Raw genomic sequence first — 24568 nt, forward strand, 5'->3', positions numbered from 1 at the left:
GATTCTATAGACCGGGTGTAGCATAGTAGCTCATAGAATTGTAGAGCTGGAAGGATCATCTAGTCTCTGCAGTGCAGGATTTGTTTGCCCAACATGTGATTGGAACCCATGGCCATGACATTAAGAGTCTCATGCTCTACTGACTGAGCTATCTCAGCTCAATAGCCTGATGAGTGCAATTCTATACACGTCTACTCAGAAGTAAACTCATTTGTGGTCGGTGGGACTTATTCCCGGTCCTGAGTGGGTTTATAAAATCACAGAGATTAACACCGCAATCCTACGCAGTACCATGGAAGTAAGTCTCATACTAGGGCTTATTTTGGAGGAGGCATGGACATGCTGCAGTTCCATACACACGCTGAAGTTCTAAGCACAGAGGAACTTATTTCTGAGTAAATAGGCATTGGACAATTCCAGGCTGTGCAAGGGCCAATCCATTATTGTTTAATGAGCAGAGGCCTATTCATGCAAAATTGTATTGGGTTCTGGAATCTTCAATAGTTGTGTGGAAGGGGAGATTTTGGTAGCCTGTTCCTGCTAACTTCCCCGTTATGCACAACTGTTAAAGGTGCCAGAGTGCTGCAATCTTTTGGATGTGGCTATTAGTTGAACAAATATTGCTGCTCTATAAAGATTCAGACATTATACTTTACCTCCTAGATGCTGCTGCTATTATTATTATTATTATTATTATTATTATTATTATTATTATTATTATTATTATTATTTTCCTAGGTGCTGAATAGAGATGAATAATCTTCCTTTTTTTAACATTGATTTTTGTTTACTATTTCAATATATATGTCTTTATAAGCCACTAAGAGCTTTTATTTACCGTTCAGCAGCATACAGTTTTTAAAATGAATTAAACTAACAAACAATTGCCCCAAGCTTTGGGAGGGTCTACTCTGAAAAATTAAATCTCTCCCATTTGCATTCACAAAAGTTAAAATGCACCATGTGGATTTTGGCGAAAATATGTCAAACAAAAAAATGGGGAGGGAAGATGAGGCAACGTTTAGCCCATCTTCAAGAATTTTTAAACAATGGTTTTTAGATTTATCCCAGCCATAGCTTCTCGATGTGCAAAGATTCAATGCACCGTCATCTGTAACTAAGCTGCTTTGGAATGATCTGTATCCTCAAATACAAGGTACAAATAATCATAAAAAATAATGTTAAATAAAGCAAGGCTGTATCAGATCTGGCATTAAACTGTAGTGTGAACCCAGGCAAAAGAATTCTGCGAGGGAGGGAGCCTATGTCCTATTCCAGTAGCTTTCCCTATCCTGTGTTAGACCCCTAGGTGGTGCAGGTGAGTTTCCACAGAAGGGAAACCCATTATTTTCGCAGTTTTCAGATCTATCAAACTCCAAGGAAAGCCACTCAGGGGAAAGTTGCGGGGAAGTCCTCTGAGACTGCAAAGTAAGTGTAGGACAAGCGAAGCACAGGGTACATGGTGGCCCTTTATGGACAGCAGTAGGTCTTGGAACACCCATGAGATATGGTCCACCTAACTGCCTTGCAGCCTCTGATGGTGTGATGCCCATAGGCAACTGCAAAAAGCGCTGCAGTAGCTCGAAACTGGATATTGTCAGCGTTTTAGTGACAGACTGCTTGCTTGGCTGGATTTCGGCTTTGTTCTTTAATTCTGCGCAAGGTAAGATTTCTTTTCCATAAGAAATTTATGTTCGGGGAAGCTAGATACTCTTCGTGGCGGCGATCGGGATACAGCAGTCAAAATACTGTTTTCAAAATACTTGTCATTTTTTATATTTCACGAGAAGCGCCTCCGCTCATGGGATGTGCTGAAAGCCCTGGATTCCACATTTTTATCCTCCACCCCCATATGTCTTCCAAACAACTGTGGGCACATTCTCCATTGAGGATTCAATCAAAGTGTGATGTTTCCTTCTGTTTCTTTGTAGTGCCCATGTAATACAGCATGGAGCATATATCCAAGAAGTTGGGTTTTTGCTATATGGCTATTTGTAACAATGGGCCACAATAAGCTTTGATAGGTGGTTGGTTTTTTTGGCATTTTAGAGTTTGTGCTTGGAGACTGCAGCTTCGTTATTTGAGTTGTACAGAATACCAGCAATATGTTTATAACTTATACGCTGACGGGAACAAAGAATATTACTGCAAGGCACCTCAGCACCCGCCGGGATGAGGTTGATTGAATGTGGGGAATTACATACCTGTAAATACAAGTTTAGGAGCATGTACGGTTTTGTTTCCAGGAGAAAGTTTTCTCAATATTGCTAGAGCAACAGGGAACCCAAGCGCTAGAAAGAAAATGATTGCATTCTGCTAGATCTTTAAGCATGTTCTTTAGCATTTCTGACCAGCAGTGGAAAGGTGCATGGAGACATCCGTGAGTTCCAGGGAATGCTGTTTTAACAGCCATACAGACTGAAACATTTAATGGATCTGTTCCTTGCATGACTAAACTGGATCTGCTCCTCAGCTGTCTTAAAATCTGCAGTAATAATTTCTTGAGACCAAAGCTGATTTGCACTGTGCAAGAACGTAAGAGATCTGCAGACCAACAGCCCATCTAATCATCCTTTGGCCAGCAGTGGTCACTACATTCCTGCAAATGGATAGGACAAGCACAGACAGCTGTTGGCTCTCCATTTCCATCCGTTTGCTATATGGCATAGGGGCATCTTTAACATGAGGATCAAGGCCTGAAGGCACAGGACATCCCTCCCTCCATTGGGTGGAACACAGTCTTTGCTCACCTGAGTTTTGTAAGCACGCCCTGACCGCTTTGTCAGTTACTGATATTCCTGTGTTTCACTCCTGCTCAGCTATATAAAATTAGCTTTCCTTGTTTTTCGTGGCAGTGTGATTCCGCAAGGATCAACTCTTCGAACTGCCTTCTCAAAGGCATCAACTAATATAATTTCCTGCTAAAAAGCAGGGTGGTCTCTGCCTCTGCTCCAACCTGCTGCCCCCATCAAGCTATGCAGAGAGAAGAGCACACCACGTGAAGAGTCAGGTCAAGTGAATAGCTGCTGATGCCGGTTAGCCAGCCATGCCCTGAATGCACTAATCCAAGGGTCAACAAACCTTTTCAGCATGGGGCCGGTCCACAGTCCCTCAGACTTTGTGGGGGACTGGACTATATTTTTTGGGGGGGTTAATGAATTCCTTTGCCCCACAAATAACCCAGAGATACATTTTAAATAAAAGGACATATTCTACTCATGTAAAAACATGCTGATTCTTGGACCATCCGCGGGCCAGATTTAGAAGGCCATTGGGCCGGATCCGGCCCCTGGGCCTTAGTTTGTTTACCCATTCACTAATCCCTCTGGTCAGTAACCAGTCTAATACAGCAGGAAGTTCCTTCCCCATCCCAGTGCGGTCAGACCCCGACCATTAAGAAAACCCTCTCGTCCTTACTAAGTCATCCAGTCAAAAACTTGCCTTTGGGCCAATTAATTTTTCTTACTTTTCAATATATATATATATTTACAAATTAACATCAATTTTGTTGGTGTGACAGTATCTTACATACTCCCAAGGATGATGGGGAGCAACAATTTCACATGTGGGGAAGGAGCCCTTTCTAAATTTTATGGGCTAGATTTTTTCTTCTGTGTTCTCCCATGCTAATACTTTGATATTTCAGTTCCTGCAGTATACGATACATATTGCAGGGACTAAAATATGAATTATATATGCCCTTAAATTCCCTTCTCAACCGTTGGATGCTGTGTGAACCCACTGTTGCTGCTGCTAAAACTATCCCAATATTTTATTACCATGCTATCTTTTATTGCTGCTATTATGCATGGCAATAAAACAAAATCTGTATCTCTGTCAACATCTATGCAGTTTTTTCTTCCCTCCTTACTTTCATAAGCTGGAGGAGTCTAACTTTCTAGTCTCTCAGTGTAGGCATGCCAATTCTATGGGGCTGAGGCGTCTACAGCCCCCCCCCCATGTCTGTTTGGTTGGGGCTTAGCCCCCTCCTATCTTGAGGGGGCAGAGAAGGCCTGGCGGGATGTTGCCCTGGGTTGCACAGTGTCAGGAGAGATGCGCAGAGCAGTGCGGCCTGGCACACAAATGTTACATTGAGAAGATGCCTGGTCGGCACTCTCCTGATGCAAGTCGTCATGCATGTGACATGTGTGACATCATATGCACAAGATGTGCATCGCACGCATGATGTCAGCCCCCCCCCCAAAAAAGTTGGCTGCAACTCGGCACCTATGCCTCAGTGTGTGCCACTCTAGTTATTATTAGTTATTGTACTGTGCCAATGAACACGTGGAAGTAAAGACTTGGATTCTATAAATTGTGTAGTGCTAATTTATACAGGGACATTATGTACCGTATTTTTCCGTGTATAAGACGACCCCATGTACAAGACGCCCCCTACTATTATGGGGTACTCTGATTTAAGAAAACGGGGGGAGATGTATCTGTGTATAAGACGAGCCCCGATTATGAACACTATTTTAGAGTAAAAAAAACATAGTTTTATAGAAGGAAATGTACGGTACTTCTGAGTTTCTGATGCTTTGATTCTGGGATCTGCTACGGGCAATATGTTATGAGGCTCACTGCTGAAAATATATTGAGCGAGGGCCACAAGACTGGGCATAACAGGAGCCCCGTGGGGTGTGTCCTGCTGATAGGGGCAGAACTGAGCATGGCCATCATTCTGAATATGAAGCTGATGCAGAATCAGTGAAACTGTACAAGAGCCAAATGAATGCAAGATAATGAAAAAGAAAAGTAGCAATTGGCTCAGGTGGGCAAAAGGAAGTCAGCTAAATGACTCAGATCAGAAGTATTTAATTTAATCTTCCTTGGCTGAGGAATTCTGAAATATTTCATTTAAGAAAGCCACCAAGGAGAAAATAATTATTAAATGTTAATGTTTGTAATTATTCCCCCAAGACATCTTTTTTTTTTCATTCTTGAAAAAAGGAAGGAAAAAGGAAAAACCTAAGCAAAGGAAATAAATTGCCCCTGGCAGCAGCTTTCCTGGCTTCAAACAACATTCCCTGTGCCAAAGTTTGACCTTGCTTACATTGACACAAATCTGGAGTTATATACTGCTCTTTGATTCCTAGTGAAATCATTTGGAATAGTGATCTATGCAGGAAGCCACAGTGGCCCAGAGTCTATGTATCTCACATGGGACCACAGCAAAATGCATGCATGCGCAACCATCACACATGCCAATTTGTGCATGCGATGCAGAAGTGCAAATAATATGCAGCCCAAACCTGTGCATATCTTTCTCAGAAGTAATTAATGCAGTGCTCAAAGGGACTTGCCCCCTAGTAAGTGGGCACAGAATTGCAGCTTTAGCCCACCAGTTAATTAAACACTACTACTTCTAACTGTGAAATAAATGTGAAGACAAATATACTGAGGAACAGGGTGCGGGAGGGCAGAGGTGATGTTAATAGCACTGCTGAAACATTGTGTTTAGAATTATGTCCACTTTGACAAAAAGACATTAAAAGTAATTGGAAAGCGTTCAAGAGAAGAGTTATGAGAATTTTTAAGGATTGGAAAACAAGCCTAGCAGCTAGCAACTTAGCACGATCAAGCTATTTATCATATCAAAAAGAAGTTGAGGAGGTGAGTTGTCCACAGGGTATAAATACTTTAACGAGGAGAAAGTATTTCATAATGAAATGCCCTCTAACCTAGAAGAGGAAGATAAAATATTAAGAAATGCGCAAAGTTCAAATTCATTCAAAATAGGTAGGAAACAAATTTCTAAAGCTGAGAAATAAACCACTAAGAAATATTGCTAGGGGAGTGCAGTTTTGCATCAGCCATCCTGCAAAACAAGCCAATTTGTATTTTAGAATATGGTTTGACCAAATGCAATATGCATAAAATGCTGCATTTTAAAGGAAATTAAGGTTGCTATCCTATTCTATACTCCGTTTCCTGGGCTTAAGACATCTTTTATTCAGTTGGGCTTACTTTTGAGTAGACATGCAGGATTGCCCTGTAAATTATGTTTAATGGTTTCAGCCAGGATCCTATAAGTAAAAATCATAAAAATGGACTCTGATCTGCTTCAGTCGTGCTCTATCTATGCCAATTCCAAGTATAACCTAATGGTCTGGTTGGGATGTTTATGCAGAGATTAAGACTATGGAGGAAGCCTTTGCACCAGTACAAGCTCTTTGTCTGCATGGGAGGGACTGCAAATGCATGGTACCACTAATGTCAAGAATAAAGACCTGAAATGTGCTTCCAAGTGAGTCTTCTACAATGCAGTGAAATGTCAACTCCTGCCGACCTGCTTCCTGAGCTTGGAGGCCTACAATCTCCTTGACTGGTTGTGGGGCAGATAGTCCCACAGCAAATATGCTATTACTGTCAGGCTCAGAGCATGTATAAGTCACTAGGCGTCACAGCAGGAAGGTGTCTAAACAGACGCTGAGGTGCTCACACCAGCCCTGAAGCTTTCCCCTCCCACTTTAAGGCAATCCTCCTACCTATTTCATGTGCTGCAGGACATATATGTACTCACAAGCATTCTCTGCAGGGATGGTTTTGGGACAGGAGAGAGAAGCAGGTCAAATCAAGCTATAGGAGTGGCCAATGGACCACCAGTTGGCCATGCCCAATTTCGACAAAAAGTAAAACACGAAAAGTGAGCCACTGCTGTGTGGTTTTGGATATTTGTCCCCAGTGGTAGCTGCTGCCCATCAGGACTGATGGGGTGGAAGACCAGGAAGCCAAGAATTGGTGGAGTCAGAGCCAAAGACAGGCAGAGCCAACTAATTCTAGTTTTGCTTCCATCCTCCTCGCTATATAACATGAAATCCGGAGACTAAGGAGGAGAATGCTGACAGGCAGTGCAATCGCTTGGACAGGTGGGGACTGGCAGAGAGCAGACTGGGGTTAGTAGGGCAGTCTCACATTCACCCAAATGAACCAGCTTTGTACCCCATTTAGCTCTCCTCCTTGTCTAAAGCTTTTAGGCCCGATATAACTGGCCAGCTTGTAAGCAGGGGCCACAGGGTACCCATTTGAAATGATACAGGGAGCCACAAGTATGAATCATCATGAACAGAAAGATAAAGGATAAAAGCTACTTCAGATGTGGTGGGTGTTGTTGTTGTTAACATCAGTAAAGTGGACATGGACCTTTTCGGTTTCCCTCATTTTTGTTAGAACTGAATCTACACTGGGTTTGTTTTTTGTTTTTTTATTGGTCGTAGCTCTTTATCATCAATCTTTCATGCCTGCTCTTTCACATCTGCTGCTACTTAGGAGTAGGAAACTTGCCTCATTTATCATTCTGTAAAGCTTCATGTGTGCTGATTGTATAACACCAAAACCAACTGCAGAGCAATGGCCTACTTTCAGCCTGAATGCCAGAGCTCCAGGGCTATGCAGCAGAGAGTAGGTTTCACTCGCCTGCAGTTTGCAGAAGCCCTTCCTTTTACAAAACACACAGGATAAGATTCCAACACACCATCTACTTCTGCTGTGGGGCATCTCCTTTATCTTCTGTCCCAAGCGCTGGGGGGGTTGGAGGAGCCTCTAGAGATAATCTCGGTGATTCACAGAGAGAGCAAAGAAACCAGGCATCCCGTTATGCAAAGTAGATATCTGGGTTCATTTTTTAAGATGTATGTACACATGTGTATCTTCTTTCCAAAACAGGAACCGTTCACACATGTAGATTCGGTATAGCTAAGTGATAAATTGCAGGTGCGAAGGAAAGATTTGCGCACCACACTCATAATTTTCGTTTGGCATCAGCTTACCTCAAAAACAACAACATGCCTTTCAATGAGACAGCCCACACATTTGACTAAAAGTCATCAAGAGATGAGTAATCAAGGAACAAGCAATCAAGTTCACATGCAGCATGCTCACATATACATTAGAAAGGCTTTGACCCATAAGTATTCAATAGCTTAAAGACTTGAGTGTTTTCTTTTTAACCTGGGATGTCATTTTAAAATAAAGTTAAAATGAAGGCAACGGGGAAAGGAAGAGCACACTTCAAAACACCACAGGATCACTAATTAAGGGGGAAAGGAAACTCATGGATTACAAGCCTTAGTCAGTGTATCGCAGATAGGCCTGTGGGCCAATTAGAGTCAAACTGCCTACAGAGATGCTTCTGAGTCATGAGATAACACTGTCATAGTGTGATTTTCAAAACATACAGATGTGAAGCAAACTGTATGTTTACCACAACCTTTCCGCTAAAGGGCCCGAGGCAGATAGAGTGATGGTTAATATCTTCACAGGCGCCTTCTGGCTGCAATTCTCCAAACACGTTTTCTGAAATAGTGCCATTGATCCTGGAGAAAATCCCACCAGCCATGAACAACAGCTCGCTAGGGTTTCGAGAGAGCTTCTGCTTTTGACGCCTGCCTGGGACTGCAAACGGCACAAGCTGATGGTGGTGTCCTGCCAGGTGCTTTTGAAGCGATTTGCAAGATAACACACAAGAGTAATTAGTATTTGACAGTTGACATCTTACGAGGTTTCACATTTGAAGAATGCCAGTGAACGGTGCCAACAAGTCTAAAACATTCAAATCTGAAGGTTCAAAATGCAAATGTGAGTTATGTTTTTGAAATCTCGTGCAGAAATCTGATGGGCAAAGTTGCGTGAAACCTCAGGTATTTGTTTCAGTTTTATTGTGGACCAAGCTTGCCATGGAATTCTACGGACTTTATTCTTAACTAATTAACAGCAGACAGGTGTTGTGCTATCTTATCTCTGGATGGAAAATAAGATGGCAGATGGAACAATTTTCAGGCTCAATTTAAAGTGTTGCTATCATAGCCCTTGACTATTTGGGAAATTTATTGGAAGGGTTCTTTACACATGCATGGACATTTCTAGGTGTCCAGAAGCTAGAAAAGAACTTCATTATCTCTCTTAAACAAGAGTAGAATGGGAACAGAACTTAAATTGGTCTTAAATTGGTCACAGCCACACCATATATCTGAAGCACATATAACTTCTTCCCAAGAATCCTGGGAACTGTAGTTTATCTCTTGCAGATTTACAATTCCCAGCACCCTTAACAACATACAGTTCTGGTGATTCTTTGTAGGAAGCAATGTGCTTTTAATGAATGGTGTGGGTGTGACCCTATTCTCTGATCTGCCAATATCAGGGTATCAAGGACGAATTCTTATCCACGGTGGTCCCACGTCAGTGGAACTCCCCCAAAAACATTGCTTGGCCACCCTCTCATAGAGTTTAAACTTATCCTGAAATTACTATTTTCCCCTCAGCTTTCACTGCATTATTTACAAAATAAGAAATTTGGATTGCCATATTAAGCTAAATATATATATATCAAAACTAGCCATTAAGCAACATCAAATTAAAACATGGTGACAACATTTTAATCTGATGTTATATGCTTATATTGCTTTTGGATTAAAACATTAATACAATACATATCAAAACAATTCATACGACGACATCTGAAAAGTAGTGACTATGGGTTGTTTTATAAATTGTTTTGACATGTATTGTATTAATGTTTTAATCCTGATTTCTTATATTGTAAGCTGTCTTGTGAGGGTTTGGCTCCCAATGGCAGGATGGAAATGACTTAATGAAAACACTAAATAAACAGGATGGCTGCTCACATTTGTTGCCTGTGAAAACACATCTGATAGGCTTTCTTTACTACTCATGTTATATAATTCTATACATAACAGAAGTGTTGTTCCATGCAAATACTTCTACTAATTGCCCATGGTATATTATCCTTAAACACTCTAGAAAGAGTTAATAATACAGTGGGATTTCAAGAATGTTACAGCTACTGTGAAAAATAATATACATGAATATCTAATCCTAGATTAGGGCTGCCATACGTCCAGAATTTCCTGGACATAGCTGGGATTCGCCTGTCGAAACTGGCATTCGGGCAGAATTTCCGCTAAGCTATATAAAAAAATAGCTAACAACAACTTTGCCAAAACAAAAAACAAAAAAAACCAACAACACTCAGCAACTTTTGTGTCCGGATTTTCACTTTTTCAAATATGGCAATCCTATCCTAGATACTGTAGTAATAATCCTTTCCTTTGAAATAAATTGTTGGCATCTATCTGTCTCGAAAGGCAGTGGAATTCGCCTCCAAGGGTGAAATCAAACTGCTGCAATAGCAGCACCAAAGTGACCTCCTGGAGTGCAAGCCAAAGCAGTGTGGATCCTGAGCTGCCCCCCTTGGCCTTGCTGAAGTGGTCCAAAGGAAAGCAGAGCAGTACATTTGGCACCAGCTTGGCTGCAAGGACTTGCTGGAAGGATACGTACAAGGCGCCACCCAACCATCTTAGAGACTCCACTCTGCATTTGTGTAGGGTTTACTCCTTAGCCTGCTCTTCTCCAGAATCTATCCCACAAGGCAGCAGAGAGTTAGGATCAGAGTTTTCCGTCTAGATGGGCTACCTTCCAGGGGGACGAGCCCAATCAGCCCTTCTCTTCCCTCTACAGCACTTGCAGAAACCGCCTTCTTGAACACTGGACCCTCTAGTGGTCCCATCTGCTGAATCAGATGGAGCCAGTCTTTGCATGCAGGGGGGGGGGGGTCCCTAAGTAACTGAGGGTTTGAGCCCCATTGGCTGCCGTCACCTGGTTTAGCCACTCGTTCATTTCCTGGTGTGTGGCTGTTGTCACATGCTGACAGCTTCTAGGAGCCCCAGGTGAGAGCTGAGTGCGGGTGGGCGGCGGAACCAAAGGTGGACAAACTACCCTAGAAGGAGAACGACGTGTTCCCCCAGAGGTACTACCCTCCCCTAACACCCCACACACCCAAAAAAGGAAGGAGTTAATCATACAGCGGGATTTCAAGAGTGTTATAACTACTGCGAAATTTTGTAATATGCACGAATATATAATCCTATATTGTAATAATCTTTGCCCTTGAAATAAATAGGATCTGTGTTTTCCTAGAATTGCACAAGCTTGTATTTTGTTGTGTCTTGTGGCTTTGCACCACCACTTGGCTGCAACATTTGGCATTTAGATGCAAACTACAATCTTTGGGTTACACTGGAGAAAAAACATAAGCATCAAGCTAGCTCATAATCATGGCTGTCCTCTGTTGAGTCTATTGGAGGAGACAGTGCTTTTTAAAACCATCCCAGATCCCTGTCCCATTTTGGCATAGATTCCAGACATCTAATCTTTTATACATGTCCAGTGTCCTGGCAGCTCTCAGGAGATTCCTCTCCCCCCATGCTTGCTGGTTTTGATTTATGATGCTTTCCTAGAATAATCCTGTCAATCACCACCATTTGAGTTCCCCTCTCTCCTGCGAGATGATAAACAGATTTATACTTTCCCCCAGCTGCCTTGAAATTATTAGATCATGTTATATATGCAGAAACCCTTTATAAGACTGCCAGTTAGTGGATAATGCCCCTTTCGGATGACCTGGACTGCCATCCTATGGTCCCTGGAATGATAATGATGATAGCACAGATTAGACTACAGACTGAAAATTACCATTCTGGGGCCTCGTTCTGGAGGGTAATACAAAAAGGGTTGCATCCAGTGAAGCTGCCCAGTTAGCATAACGACTTTGACTCATACAGCAGAACTTCCTCTTCCTTTCTGCTCCCCAAACTTCTGTGGAGAAACCTCAGGAGAGGCATAGGAGGCAGCAGGGGAGAGCAGAACCTGTGTGACTCAAATTGTTTCCTTGTACACATATAGAGTGGTACCTCGGGTTATAGACGCTTCAGGTTACAGACTCCGCTAACCCAGAAATAGTACCTCGGGTTAAGAACTTTGCTTCAGGAGGAGAACAGAAATCGTGCGGCGGCAATTGGAGGCCCCATTAGCTAAAGTGGTACCTCAGGTTAAGAACGGACCTCCAGAACGAATTAAGTTCTTAACCCGAGGTACCACTGTACCCATTTATGAGAATTTAGCTGATCCTTAGCATTCTAAGGATTGACTCATATTTCTGTGACTGGGGTAAGTGCCTTAAAAGTTCTTCCAAATACAAACTGTAAATGAGCAAGTAGTGTGTGTGTGTGTGTATATATATATATATATATGCAGGTTTTGGTGTCTTCGGGTGTCTTCCCGTGTAAGAGTTGGGGTGTCTAGGCGACGTTTCGACGAGGTCTCACTCGTCATCTTCAGGCTGGTGCTTTCGGCTTCTTGTTACTAGAACAGAGCAGGATCTCAGTGTTTGAGTTCCTATAAATACTGTTGAGGGGGTGTGGTGTATAGCCTCCAACGTTCTGGGCAGAGAGGGAGTTCCCAGGTTAGTGTGCCTTTTCTTCTTTTGTTCCTTAATTACTTGAGGGATATCTTGAGTGATTTCTTGAGTGATATTCTGAGTACCACTTAGGAGGGTCATTAGGTGTGGATTAGTTGCTAAAGCTTTCGTGTCTTGACCTCTTGAGCTTGTAAAGAGTTTTTCTGAGAAGATGGCTGTACTGCACTTAGTTGTGCTCTGGCTTGGCTTCGTGTATAGGGGCGAGCTGTGGTTTTGTGCCCTGTGCCAGCCAGATCTGTGTAGGGATTGCAGGGGGGTGCAGCATCCGGAGGTGCCACTATGGTTTGGCTACTGGATGGTGTCTGTACTTTATCTGTGGAGAGGGTCTGGGTTTGGGTCTGGTGTGGTTGATTGGAGATGGCGTTCTGTGTGTCTCTGGTTCTGGTGTCGGTTTTTGTGGGGAGGGCTAATTTCCAGATGTCTGGCAGGCGGGACGTGTCGTCACGCTTGTTCATGTTGTGAGGGTGTTTCTCTATCTCGATGGCTTCCATGATTATTCTCTTGTGGTGATGTTCCATGTTAAAGAGCAATTTGGAATCTGCAAAATTAATTTCGTGTCCTGTTTCTTTCATGTGTTGGTAAAGAGAGGAAGTTTTTTCTTCTTTTTTGACGGCATTCTTGTGTTCTGCGATACGTGCATTTATTCGTCTGTTTGTTTGTCCAATGTACGTGGCTGGGCAGACTTTGCAGGGTATTTCATAGACCCCTTGGTTTTCTAACTGGATTTTATCTTTTGGGTTTCTGAGGATATTGGCTATTTTTTGGTTGGTGCAAAAGGCTGTTTTGATATTGTGTTTATGGAGGATTTTGCTAATTTTATCTGTAGTGCCCTTGATATAAGGAAGGAGGGCCATGCCATTGTTTTCTTCTGTGTCTTGGTTTTTTGGGGGTGTTTCTTTTTGGATTAGCTTCGTAACCCTGTTTTGTTGGTATCCGTTGGCGATTAACACATTTGAGAGATTCTGTAACTCAGTTGTCAAGTGGTCTTTGTCAGCCAGGCGTTTGGTTCTGGAGATGAGAGTCTTGGCTACGGAGTTTATTTGTGCAGGGTGGTGGTGTGATTGTGCATGTAAGTAGCGGTTGGTGTGTGTTTTTTTCCGGTAGATAGTGTGTCCTAGGGAGCCATCAGGTTTTTTGTAGATTAGGACGTCAAGGAAGGGAAGTTGGTTGTTGGCTTCTATTTCCATAGTGAATTGTATTTTGGGGTGTAGGCTGTTGAGATGTGTGAGGAAGTTATCTAGTTTTTCCTTCCCGTGTGGCCAAATTACAAAGGTGTCGTCAACATATCTGAGCCAAAGTTTGGGTTTGTGTTCTGACTTGTCTAAAGCATTGGTTTCAAAGTGTTCCATGTACAGATTTGCGATGACCGGTGAGAGGGGTGATCCCATAGGTGCTCCTTCTATCTGTTTATATCTTTGTCCATTGTGGATGAAGTACGTGTTGGTTAGGCAGTGGTTGGTCAGGTCCAGGATGTATTCGGGTGGATTGTATTTGTTTTGAATGGCTGTCAAGGCTTCATTAATGGGCACTTGTGTGAAGAGAGATACAACATCGAAGCTCACAAGTAGGTCATCGGGATGTAGGTTTTGCTTCTTTATTGTTTCTATGAACTGGAAGGAGTTTGTAACGTGTGAAGCGATAGATTCTGCATAGGGCTGAAGTTGCTTAGTGAGAAATTTAGCGAGATTTTGTAGAGGTGAGCCTATGGAGCTGACTATTGGTCTGAGTGGTGTTCCTTCTTTGTGTATCTTGGGGAGACCGTAGAGTTTGGGGCATCTGGATGATTTTTCTCTGGGGATGATTCCTGTACCCGTGAAAATCTACGAAAGCAAATATCTCACCTCTACGGGGAGGAAACCTTCCAGCTGACAAGAACCTACGAGAAACTAGAAATCCGAAGAGCCACCATCTTATGTGATCTCTTGTTCCTACGCAACTGCCGAGACAACAACTTAATTCCCACATGCTTCCAACTTAAATTCCACTCTAAAACCCCAGCTACCGAAAGGATCCTGAAACGAACTGAACTATCCCTAATCAGAAACGAACTTCATAAGAAAAGATACCTACTAAACCAAACCAACAAAGATCTGCTCACTCTTCACCTCAAACTCTGTAACAAAATCCACCCTGCACTCTGGGACAAATGCAAACAACTAGCCGTTTGGAGAGCTGAAACAGAGTCCACACATAAGACAGACACACACACCAACAAACTCCACAAACTAGAGAAACGCCAGAAGCCCAGCCACCCTCCACAACAACCCATGAAACAAACAGTACATAACATATCGGACAGGATCCTCACCTCAACTGAAACCAAAGTACTCTCCAAAGGTTTCAACTTTGCAGTCGCCCCGAGACGCATCCCCACGGAAAACATCATATGCGGAGTCGAAGCTAGCCTAACCAAAATCAACCCAGATGAAGCCAATAAAATCAGACTTGAAGTCACCAACATCCTCTGCTCCAGCAAACCACCCAGAAGCAATTTACACAAAGAAGAACAGAAAGCACTCACCAACCTGAGGAAAGACAACAACATAATCATTCTCCCAGCAGACAAAGGTAATGCCACTGTTGTGATGAACACATCGGACTACCAAGCAAAACTATCAAATCTACTCCAAGACCCTACCTACCAACCTATAAAAACAGATCCCACCACCTATCTGGAAAAAACCACCAAATCCAAAATAAAAGCCTCTCCTATCAGTGAAGAAATCCAGCTAAGAATCATCCCCAGAGAAAAATCATCCAGATGCCCCAAACTCTACGGTCTCCCCAAGATACACAAAGAAGGAACACCACTCAGACCAATAGTCAGCTCCATAGGCTCACCTCTACAAAATCTCGCTAAATTTCTCGCTAAGCAACTTCAGCCCTATGCAGAATCTATCGCTTCACACGTTACAAACTCCTTCCAGTTCATAGAAACAATAAAGAAGCAAAACCTACATCCCGATGACCTACTTGTGAGCTTCGATGTTGTATCTCTCTTCACACAAGTGCCCATTAATGAAGCCTTGACAGCCATTCAAAACAAATACAATCCACCCGAATACATCCTGGACCTGACCAACCACTGCCTAACCAACACGTACTTCATCCACAATGGACAAAGATATAAACAGATAGAAGGAGCACCTATGGGATCACCCCTCTCACCGGTCATCGCAAATCTGTACATGGAACACTTTGAAACCAATGCTTTAGACAAGTCAGAACACAAACCCAAACTTTGGCTCAGATATGTTGACGACACCTTTGTAATTTGGCCACACGGGAAGGAAAAACTAGATAACTTCCTCACACATCTCAACAGCCTACACCCCAAAATACAATTCACTATGGAAATAGAAGCCAACAACCAACTTCCCTTCCTTGACGTCCTAATCTACAAAAAACCTGATGGCTCCCTAGGACACACTATCTACCGGAAAAAAACACACACCAACCGCTACTTACATGCACAATCACACCACCACCCTGCACAAATAAACTCCGTAGCCAAGACTCTCATCTCCAGAACCAAACGCCTGGCTGACAAAGACCACTTGACAACTGAGTTACAGAATCTCTCAAATGTGTTAATCGCCAACGGATACCAACAAAACAGGGTTACGAAGCTAATCCAAAAAGAAACACCCCCAAAAAACCAAGACACAGAAGAAAACAATGGCATGGCCCTCCTTCCTTATATCAAGGGCACTACAGATAAAATTAGCAAAATCCTCCATAAACACAATATCAAAACAGCCTTTTGCACCAACCAAAAAATAGCCAATATCCTCAGAAACCCAAAAGATAAAATCCAGTTAGAAAACCAAGGGGTCTATGAAATACCCTGCAAAGTCTGCCCAGCCACGTACATTGGACAAACAAACAGACGAATAAATGCACGTATCGCAGAACACAAGAATGCCGTCAAAAAAGAAGAAAAAACTTCCTCTCTTTACCAACACATGAAAGAAACAGGACACGAAATTAATTTTGCAGATTCCAAATTGCTCTTTAACATGGAACATCACCACAAGAGAATAATCATGGAAGCCATCGAGATAGAGAAACACCCTCACAACATGAACAAGCGTGACGACACGTCCCGCCTGCCAGACATCTGGAAATTAGCCCTCCCCACAAAAACCGACACCAGAACCAGAGACACACAGAACGCCATCTCCAATCAACCACACCAGACCCAAACCCAGACCCTCTCCACAGATAAAGTACAGACACCATCCAGTAGCCAAACCATAGTGGCACCTCCGGATGCTGCACCCCCCTGCAATCCCTACACAGATCTGGCTGGCACAGGGCACAAAACCACAGCTCGCCCCTATACACGAAGCCAAGCCAGAGCACAACTAAGTGCAGTACAGCCATCTTCTCAGAAAAACTCTTTACAAGCTCAAGAGGTCAAGACACGAAAGCTTTAGCAACTAATCCACACCTAATGACCCTCCTAAGTGGTACTCAGAATATCACTCAAGAAATCACTCAAGATATCCCTCAAGTAATTAAGGAACAAAAGAAGAAAAGGCACACTAACCTGGGAACTCCCTCTCTGCCCAGAACGTTGGAGGCTATACACCACACCCCCTCAACAGTATTTATAGGAACTCAAACACTGAGATCCTGCTCTGTTCTAGTAACAAGAAGCCGAAAGCACCAGCCTGAAGATGACGAGTGAGACCTCGTCGAAACGTCGCCTAGACACCCCAACTCTTACACGGGAAGACACCCGAAGACACCAAAACCTGCATTCCTGTACCCGTGAAAATCTACGAAAGCAAATATATATATATATATATATATATATATATATATATATATATGCGCACCAAAATATTGCGATGTGGAATGCATTTGCTCAGTGTTCCATTCAATTTCCCTGCCCATCAGTTTTTCCATTCTCTCCCACCTTAGCCACCAGTCAGCATTCTGTGCCTACTGAGCATGCTACATCGGCCTGGTTTTATTGGTCCCCTTAGGTTATTGCCTTTCTGCAAACCTCAGGGATTTCCCAGGCATGCTGGTCCCTCCCTCTTGTGAGTGGGTGGCACAGTTTTGGCTACATAAGAACTGGCACTCAAGAGAACTGCGGCCGCTATCATCGATGATGATGATGGTTATTGTGTCCTTCCAAAACAAGCACTGCCGTACTTTCGTATGTATTCGTGTTGCTATTTTTATCCTGTTTTCACAACATATAATGCAATGCGGGTGTTTCTCTCTCGAACAAATATTTTTCTTGGCTTATCTAGTGAGGGTTAAAAAGACAGCTGTTAAGATGAAAAGCAATATATTTGAGTTGACTGGCTCTTAGATGTGTTGATCATCATGCGCTGTTTGATTCTTATCTTATTCATTCTGGAACACGATTTAAATATTGGAAACCTCAAGGCTCAGAAACAAACCAGCTGCAAGCTAGGCAACTGCTGAAGAACATCATAATCTAGTATTCAATGCTGGTTGGAGGATTAGAGTTGTACATCTGGAAACGCTGGGGCCTAGAGAAGAGATGGGAAGCCTTTGCACTTCCATAAATAGTTGGACTACAACTCCCATCATCCCAGACCATGCTGAGTGGAGCTAACGTGAGCTAACATCATCATCAGGGTCTCAGAATCCCCATACATGATCTCAAGGGCCTCTGCTCATTATGAATGAGAATGTCCATTAATTCATCGTGCCCTGGTAACAACGCTGTTGTTATCTATCCTAAGGTAGCTAGAAGAAAAACAGAAGATCCAATACACGTCTCTCATGTGCCTGAAGAAACAAGTGGCCAAAGCACTTTATGAGATTATAAGCATTTTGTAGAGGCAAATGGAATTCACATGATGGTGGGAGGGATGGAGATAATTATATTGAAATTACCTGAGTCTGTTACAGTGGGACTAGTAGGATGGTCAATAGATAGTTGTTGCAGCTCTCACCTCACAAAAGTCCCCACACCAACCCCCTTTTTAAAAAGAGCTCTAGTTATACAAATATTATGTAGGGTTTAACTTTTTCTTATAAAAAGTGTATGGCAGTGTAGGAGGGTGGTGAGCAGGAGCATATGGATCCATGACCTGCAGAAGTAGCTGTCAGCTAATTTCCACAGCCCTAAAACAAAGCATGTGTGAACACACTGACAATTGATGGTGCCCGACATGGAGGCTTGTTTTTGCATTTAAAGACACAAATAGTGTTTTTGTGTGCAATCTTATACATGCCTATTCAAAGGGACTTACTCTCCAGGAAAGAGTATGTATGATTATAGTCTTGCTGTAACATTCAGGTGCAAACCAGATGTGAGGTGCAGAACCTTGATGGGTCTCCTGATGTGTTGTTGTTGTTGTTGTTGTTGTTGTTGTTGTTGTTAAAAGCAGCTGTGTGAAGGATCCAGTTTGGATCAAGACCACAACACTGGATTCAAAGACGAAGAGTCAAACTAGGTGTGAAGCCATACCTGCCTTTCCCCCATTGAGCTACAGTAATAAGAGCTTCAGGGGGAAAGCTACTGTGAGAATCTCTTCTCTGCAGTTCTTGTTGTTGTGTAAATATTCATTAACAGAGGGTTCATTATGCATATGCTATGCATATTTCCTCAGAAGTACGTCCCACTATGTTTGATAGGGTTTGTTCCCAGCTAAGTGTTGATAGGCTGCCTAAACCCATTAACCTGGGAGTGGACCCCATTGAGGTAAAGTTGGGCTCAAAGGGATTTACTTTTGAGCAGATATGATTAGGGTCCTTATAATCCCCGATGGACTCGAAGGATAATTTACCAACACAATGGACTACAGCAGGGGTGGGGAACCTGGACTTCAACTCCCATCATTCCTGACCATTAGCTATGCTGGCTGGGGTTGATGGGAGCTGAAGTCTCTCAAAGGTGGAGGAGCACAGGTCTCCCATCTCTGGACTGAAGGTTTCACATAATATAAAGCTGTTTCCCATAGCTTTTATCTTTTCTACTCGGGATTTCGTTCCCTATCACCGTGGAGGGGAGCCAAAGGAACGACACTTCTCAAATGAAGAGAGTGTCATTTTGGTTGTAACTGAAATGGAACTAGCTCATTATTCTTTTGTTGTTGATGCTGCCGCTTTTGTTGAAGGATACCTGACTGAAACGCCTAACGATATTTTTGCCCTTCAGGTCATGTTAGCGGAAACTTTGGAGATCAGGTTTTCGGGGTAAAAAACAAAAAAACTTCGTTTTATGAAACAAGATTAAAGCGAAGCAATTAAAGGATAAGGCTCATATTTAATTTTCTCCCCAAAATGTAATTTTTCATGCAGTGACAACCTCAAACCCTTTTCAAGTTTTATAGCTATTTCACATTTGGCACAAAGAACAGGAAACCATCTGTAGCAGACCAAGATCATCGCAAGGCTATTCACAGATATGGGGAGGGGAAGACCGAGATGAAAAGCAGTGAAATGTTAACTTGAAATGAAAGCTTTGAAGGTGTGCAGAGGATGCTGGTTTCTGCCTTGGGCCTTGATCTCTGCAAACAAACAAAACCCTGAAACAATGAATAATTACTCTTATTCTTAGAATAAAAAGTTGAGTATTGTAGGACAAGAAACAAGCCAAAGTACAAGGACTGGAGTACATTCATAGTTTTGCAGCTCAAATCCATGTGTTTACTAGAAAGAAACCCCATTGAATTCTATGGAGCTCCCGAGTAATTAGGTTTCTCTGTTCTCCTGAGGTCTCCCCTCTCCCACTTGACCCGGGGGGCCTATAGTGTCAACGCTAATTGTGCCACAGATTTAAACTATGTGTTTTATTATCTTCAAACACGACAAGTTACATGCAGATTAACAATTTAAATAAACGTTTCAAATAAGTAAAACCTATTGAACAGGAGATCCACTGTAAAACTACCTTTTGTTTTTCTCTCACCTTTTCAAATTCTACTTTTGCTGAGGCTTCCTAACAATGGCCTGGTTTGGATGTAACAATGTTCCATTGTTGGAACAAGCCCCCTTAAGACTTGGTGATTGACCATTCCCCCTGCCCACATTATTATCATCATCATCATCATTAAAATTTGTATACCTCCTGTGCCCGTCAAAGGAGGATACTGGAAGAATCTACTTCTAGATTTAAACTAACCATGGTTTGTTATTATGCTTGATAAAGAGAAAGAAACTGTGCTTAAACTATGTTTTATTGAAACAAGCCAGGATCAAACTACGGTTTCTGATCCTGGTTGATTTTTTCTTTAAAAAAGCCCCTCAAAAAACTCATATTTTAACCTAACCTGAATTCCTGGTGGAAGCAGTGGAGCTTCTCCTCAAGAAAGTTTACATCAGCATTGGGCTTTTAGTAATTTATGTTTTTTAAAAAAATAAGGGGACAATTAAGGGAGCTCTCAGATGGCCTGTTTGCTGAACATTCATCCTGATTTGTTTGCAAAGAGTTTAGGGGATGTTGGGTATTTAATGGACACTTGCTCAGATTTATTTGGTGGGAGATTAGACGAAGTTGCATCAAAGCAAATGTTATCCCACTCTTCCCAGTGCATTTCCCTGCCTCTTTTCTTATTGGAAAAGTCCACTCTTTCGTTGTATGAGATCTCCCAGGTATCTATATTTGCTGGTATGTGATTCAATCCCACATGAGAATAGTGACAGTCTGGAAGCACCCTAAGAGACACAAGTTAGAAATGTATAAAACGGATTCAGAGTGGTGTGGAAGGAGTGAACACAGTAACCCAATTCAGAGTATGACCACAACAAACAATTTAGATCTTAAGAAATACATTGTCACTAGATCTTATGACAACCACCAGCATAGACATTCTTCAAAGAAAGCTAATACTTTTTAATAGGGCCATACCTATCAAAGGCTATATTTGGGGATGAGATTTCCATATTAATAGAAAGGAACAACAGCAGGATATCGTGTCTTGCTTAAAAGCTTCCCTCAGGGCGCCCGGTGACTGATGTATGAGACAGAAGGCTGGACGAGGGCTTTTGCTCATCTTGAGCAATGCAGTTCTCCATTCTTTTGTTCTCATTATTCACCCCAGGATTATAAACTAAGCTATTATTTGGTTCAGCAAGTTTTAGGACTGGGCCATACATTTTATGATTGTAGCACCTCGGTGCAGAAAATTACCTTCCAGAGAATTACTTTCCACATCTAGATAAGAAGTGCAATTAGTTTTAATTGCTTGCAAATGGCAACCAAACAATATTTTAGATGTGTGCCTTTCTCCTACTTTGAGGGAATCAAGGGTTTTTCCAGGCAATTCAGAACAAGCATGCCCTAAACAGCAATACTTTGCAAGTCCCACACTAGCAGGACATCTAGTCCTCCTGTAAAGGGAAATTGTTGCCATACTTGGTGCAACAACATAATCAACAGCAAAAGAAAATGAAAAGTAATAGTAATGCATTAAGAGGTTGCTGAAATGACATTGTGAGGTTGTCAGACAGGAATGGAATTTGTTATCTCTCAGTGTTTTAAATAAAATGTGTCAAGATTACAAAACTGGGGAGCTCACATCCTTCAAGAACTTTTATTTTATTCTCAAACCCACAACATGACATGATTTGGGCTGGATCTACACCGATTGCAAAAACGCTTTAAAAAAATGTAATAGCAGCTCTCAATGCAGTTTCCCATTGATGATGGATTGCCGTTCTACAGAGCCCTCTGCTGTCACAAATTTTATAATGCATTTTAACGTTATAACTGACCAGTGTAGATTTGCTCCTAGTGAAGAGAAATGGTGTGTCTTGTATTTGATAAAAATGTTGCATACTCATACAGTAATTTCTAGTTATTTCTGAAACACATACAGCCAAACTACAAAGACGAAAATACCATGATTTCCTCAGATATAAAATATTGAGTGTTGTTTGGGAATTCTAAGAAAGAAAGAAAAATCAAGGCAGTTTTGAAATAAGTGACTAAAATCAGTGCAGTTTTTAAAGGTTCTGGCTTCTTGATTCAAAATGGCATTGAATCCAAATATAGATGAAAATCTACTCCTTGATCTGAGAAACCACCTTGCAAAATTTTGTTAAAATCAGGGAAGTTTTGAGAGGTTCAGCCCACCATCTTGATTCAAAATGGTGGTCAATCGTAGTCAACATAGACAAAAACCTACTCCTTGAGCTCCCTAACCATCATGCAAAGTTTGGTTACGATGTCTTAAGTGGTGTCCAAATGGATAACCAACAAATGGACAATTTTCCAAAATATATAGTAGAAAGAAAATATATCGCATACAGCATTTGGAAAAGGTACTAAGCCTACAATTTGATCCTGACTTGTTTTTAGGAGGTAATTTAATTATTGTTTGATTTTATACCAAGGTCATATATTTGATGTTAGCCGCCTTGAGCCCAGTTTCACCCGGGGAGGGCGGGATACAAATAAAAGATGATGATGATGATTACAATGAAAGAACAAGTGGAGAAGTGCCAGGATAGAACACAACGTATAGTGCATTAAAAGCAAAGGCTGTGCACTGGATTTCTCTGGGGCTGAAATCCTGAGCCAAACTGGATGCATACAGAAGGATTTGGACCTCAGGCAAGAAGGAGAGGAAGGTGTGAGTGAGGAGGACAATCTGCAAAATAGGAGGGACCTACCACACAGCTGTGTCTTGACTGGAGAAGGAGGGGAAGAGCCTTTCCTTCCACACCTCTCCTTCTTCCTGCCCCTGAAGCAGCACTGTGCAGGACATGATGCTCCTTCTTAACAACTGTTGAACAGGAGGACCCAATCCTGTGTGGTCCTGTGTGGTGCTGTTCCTTTGCAATCTGATCCTGTGTGGTGCAGGCACACACACCCCAACTATATTTTTAATATGTTCAAATAGGATTTTTTAAAAAACCCTTTAAAACTTCTTTGCTACACCCCTGAATTGATTTAGGGATGGATTTGGTGATCCCACTTGGCAGAACAGGATGAATTGGTCTGATCTGGTGGCCGCAGATCGAGACCACAGGGTGGATTGGGGGTCCACAGACACCCCTAGTAAAATCTCATTTTGTGGAATGGGCCTGTGCCAGTTTTTCAAACGGGGGTGGGGGTGGGGGAGGAAAACAACTATTCAGGGCACCCTGCAGCCAAGATTCAAAGCTGTCATTTGCTAAAATCTTACTTCCCAGGCAGTGTGATTGCAGGGAGAAAAGAATCAAAATGTGCCACAGGCTCAGAAACTCTTAAGACCGATTAAGATAAGCCTAACATTAAGTGTTGTGCAATTCATAATTCCCAAGTACATTTCGTGACGGCTGAGGCTCTTGATTTGTGACTTTTCCCATTCGGAGTTAATAATTCTGAAATAAAAATGTCACAGAGGAAGGCCTACATGTCTATTAACTGCGTCTTGGCACCCATTGTGTTAATGAAAAAAATATGCAGATTTGATGATTAGCTGTAACTAAAATGTACAGCCCTCCAGCCACGATGTGCTTTTCGATGTGCTCTAAAGTTACACCAAATGAGTTGTCTAACCCTGGGTTAGACTCTAAGGCTTTTGAGCTTGGATGGCTTCCTTTTCAAACTGTTTGGCATAGATCAAAAAGTTGATTTATTTCTTTCCGTCTTGCACTCCCTCCCAAGCTGGAAAGCTACTCCTCCTTCCTAGGATCAGGCGCGAAACCTAGGTAAGGTTTTAGACACGGCAAAAGCTTCAGAGCAGTTTTCCTCTTGTGATGGAAGAGCAAAATGAAGGAAGCAGAACAATGGTAAGAGACGATATTACCAAAATATCTACAGGTATTTTGGATACAGGTATTTTGCCAGAGTTACCATAGATTTAATCGTGTGTGTGTGTGTGTGTGTGTGTGTGTGTGTGTGTGTTTTGCAATCAAAGATAACTAACCCGAAAATAGTGAGCAAGTCATCGTAGTAAAATACAAGTGATAATTAGTATATATTTCTGGTGGAAATGGATTGTTTTAATGGTGAAAAAACCCTGTTGTGTAATAAGCACCAATGGACAGGTCATTTCAACAGTTTCTTCAAGTGCAATAAGAAATGAAAGGTGCATTTAGAAATAGATTCACACATGCTAAAATGATATTGTTTTTCTGCCTTAAATAAAGTTTCTGGGGCTGCAAGACTGTATCTGATGACCTGGCTATCGTCCTCATTGAAATCCGTGGGATATATTTTTGAATCGACACATATAGAATCATTCTTCTCCCCACCATTTGGGACACATTTAAACACTAAAGAAGAACCTGCATAAAAACTCTAGATTGGTACTGATTTCAGTGACATTTGCACCCTGCCCTTAGTACTCTGGCTAGTAAGTACAA

At 42.1% G+C, this 24568-nt stretch overlaps 1 protein-coding gene across 3 annotated transcripts in view; it reads left to right on the forward strand.

Annotated features, from left to right (window-relative positions):
* Positions 1-1368: 1368 nt before the first annotated feature.
* The window catches only part of EDAR (ectodysplasin A receptor), an 83318-nt gene continuing 60118 nt past the window's right edge, over positions 1369-24568 (forward strand). For 2 of the 3 annotated variants that reach the window (XM_081198512.1, XM_081198510.1), the window contains exon 1: positions 23736-23992. Coding sequence is in view for 1 of the 3 variants with exons in the window: in XM_081198510.1 (XP_081054636.1) it covers positions 23960-23992 (33 nt within the window). In the remaining 2 variants the exon portion in view is untranslated. Of the gene's footprint in view, positions 1664-23735; positions 23993-24568 lie in introns of those variants that run through there. The other variant, XM_081198511.1, reaches the window with a different exon arrangement.

The sequence above is a fragment of the Podarcis bocagei genome (genome assembly GCF_964188305.1).
Source record: "Podarcis bocagei genome assembly, chromosome: 6".
NCBI classification, from domain to species: Eukaryota; Metazoa; Chordata; class Lepidosauria; order Squamata; family Lacertidae; genus Podarcis; species Podarcis bocagei.